General features: G+C 49.6%; 1 protein-coding gene across 1 annotated transcript; it reads right to left on the bottom strand.

The window, feature by feature from the left end:
- LOC308335368 (THO complex subunit 4-like) lies at positions 1-816 on the bottom strand (the record flags this gene model as incomplete). Its single annotated transcript, XM_080792386.1, has 1 exon — positions 1-816. The coding sequence occupies one exon, from the start codon at positions 814-816 to the stop codon at positions 1-3; it is 816 nt and encodes a 271-aa protein (XP_080648512.1).
- Between the last annotated feature and the right edge of the window lie 660 nt (positions 817-1476).

Genomic DNA, 1476 nt, shown 5'->3' with positions numbered 1-1476 from the left:
CTACAAAGTGGTGTCCATCCTGGCATTGTATGCATCTAGCTGGGCATCAAGCTTCTCTGCAGAAAGCGGCTGTTTTTTGGCACCACCAGCACCGCGTCCGCCTCTCCCCCGGCCTCTGGCACCACCTGCTCCGCGGCCTCCACGTCCCTTCTGCTTGCCTCCAACGCCACCAACACGGGTATTCATACCTCCACCTCTGTTCAGACCCTGCATGGGAGGCCGTCGCTGGTTATCAATCTTTGAGGTGACGAGCTGTATGTTCATGGGGCACCCATCAAGTGGCATTCCGTTGTACTGTTTCATGGCCTTCAGGGCATCTGCCCTCCTTTCAAAGTGGACATCTGCAGTCCCCAAACCCCTTCCAGAGCGGTCATAATGGACAGCAGCCTTCTTCAGTGTACCAAACTCTGCAAAAAGTTCCTGGATATCTGCTTCAGAGACACCAAAGTCCAGGTTTGAGACAAGGAGCCTCCCTCCAGTTTCCACACCAGCTCCTCCACCACCAGCATTGTCGAACATGTCAAGCTGTTTAGGCCTGCTGTACGGCGTAGATCTGCCTCGACCCCGGTTGAGGTTGCCTCGGCTCCTCATGGGGACGGAGCTGCCGGTGGCTGTCCCGGTGGCTCCCCCGGTGGCTCCCCCGGTGGCTCCCCCGGTGGCTCTCCCGGTGGCTCCCCCGGTGGCTCCCCCGGTGGCTCCTCCAAGACGGCCGCCACCACGGCCACCACTGCGGCCTCTGCCTCCGCGGCCTCCTCCTCTCTGCGACCTTTTCTGTTTGATAATGTCGTCTAAGGACATATCAATTTTATCTGCCATTATGCCCGAGCCTAATAACGCTAAACTTAGAATTAAATGGAAAATGGTAGTACAACCTAGACTTTAACTTGGTCCGAAACCCTGTCTCTCACTGAACGATCTTGCCTGGACAACGTTGAAGATTCTAAAGTGAATGAATGATGAGCTCAGATCCTCCTTGTTATAAGTGTGCTCTGAGGACCTAAGTGAGGACAGGCAGACTGCTCTGCAGTGCACTGGGCGGTGCCAAACCTGTTTTGCTGTCTTTGTTCTCACCAATGGTCTGAAACCGACATGGATTTAATTTGCACATTGACTGGTTGTAGCTGAAACCTTTACTATATATATATATATATATATTATGTATGTTTGTTTGCAACATTCATGTTTTCACACTGTTTATTTGGTAATGTTGAACTATCAAGACTTGTAGCATCAGTTGACTGAGCCTTTTACATTGTCCACAGTGTTTACTGTGGCCTTTCCAGCCCTAGCCCTAGTGGAGTGAGGTATATTAATATTTATTATGTTTTCTGTTTTAGGTTTCATTCATGATTTACTTTAATTAATTGTATTTTGGGTTTGATGGTTCGTTTGGTTTGGTATATTTGGTTATGGACTTATGGTTTACAGGGCTCGAAATTAACTTTTTTACTTGGTAGCACTGGTGCTCCCAATTTC

Source organism: Protomyctophum bolini (assembly GCF_963924005.1).
Source record: "Protomyctophum bolini genome assembly, chromosome: 20".
Taxonomy (NCBI): Eukaryota; Metazoa; Chordata; class Actinopteri; order Myctophiformes; family Myctophidae; genus Protomyctophum; species Protomyctophum bolini.
This window is presented reverse-complemented; position numbering and strand designations above follow the sequence as displayed.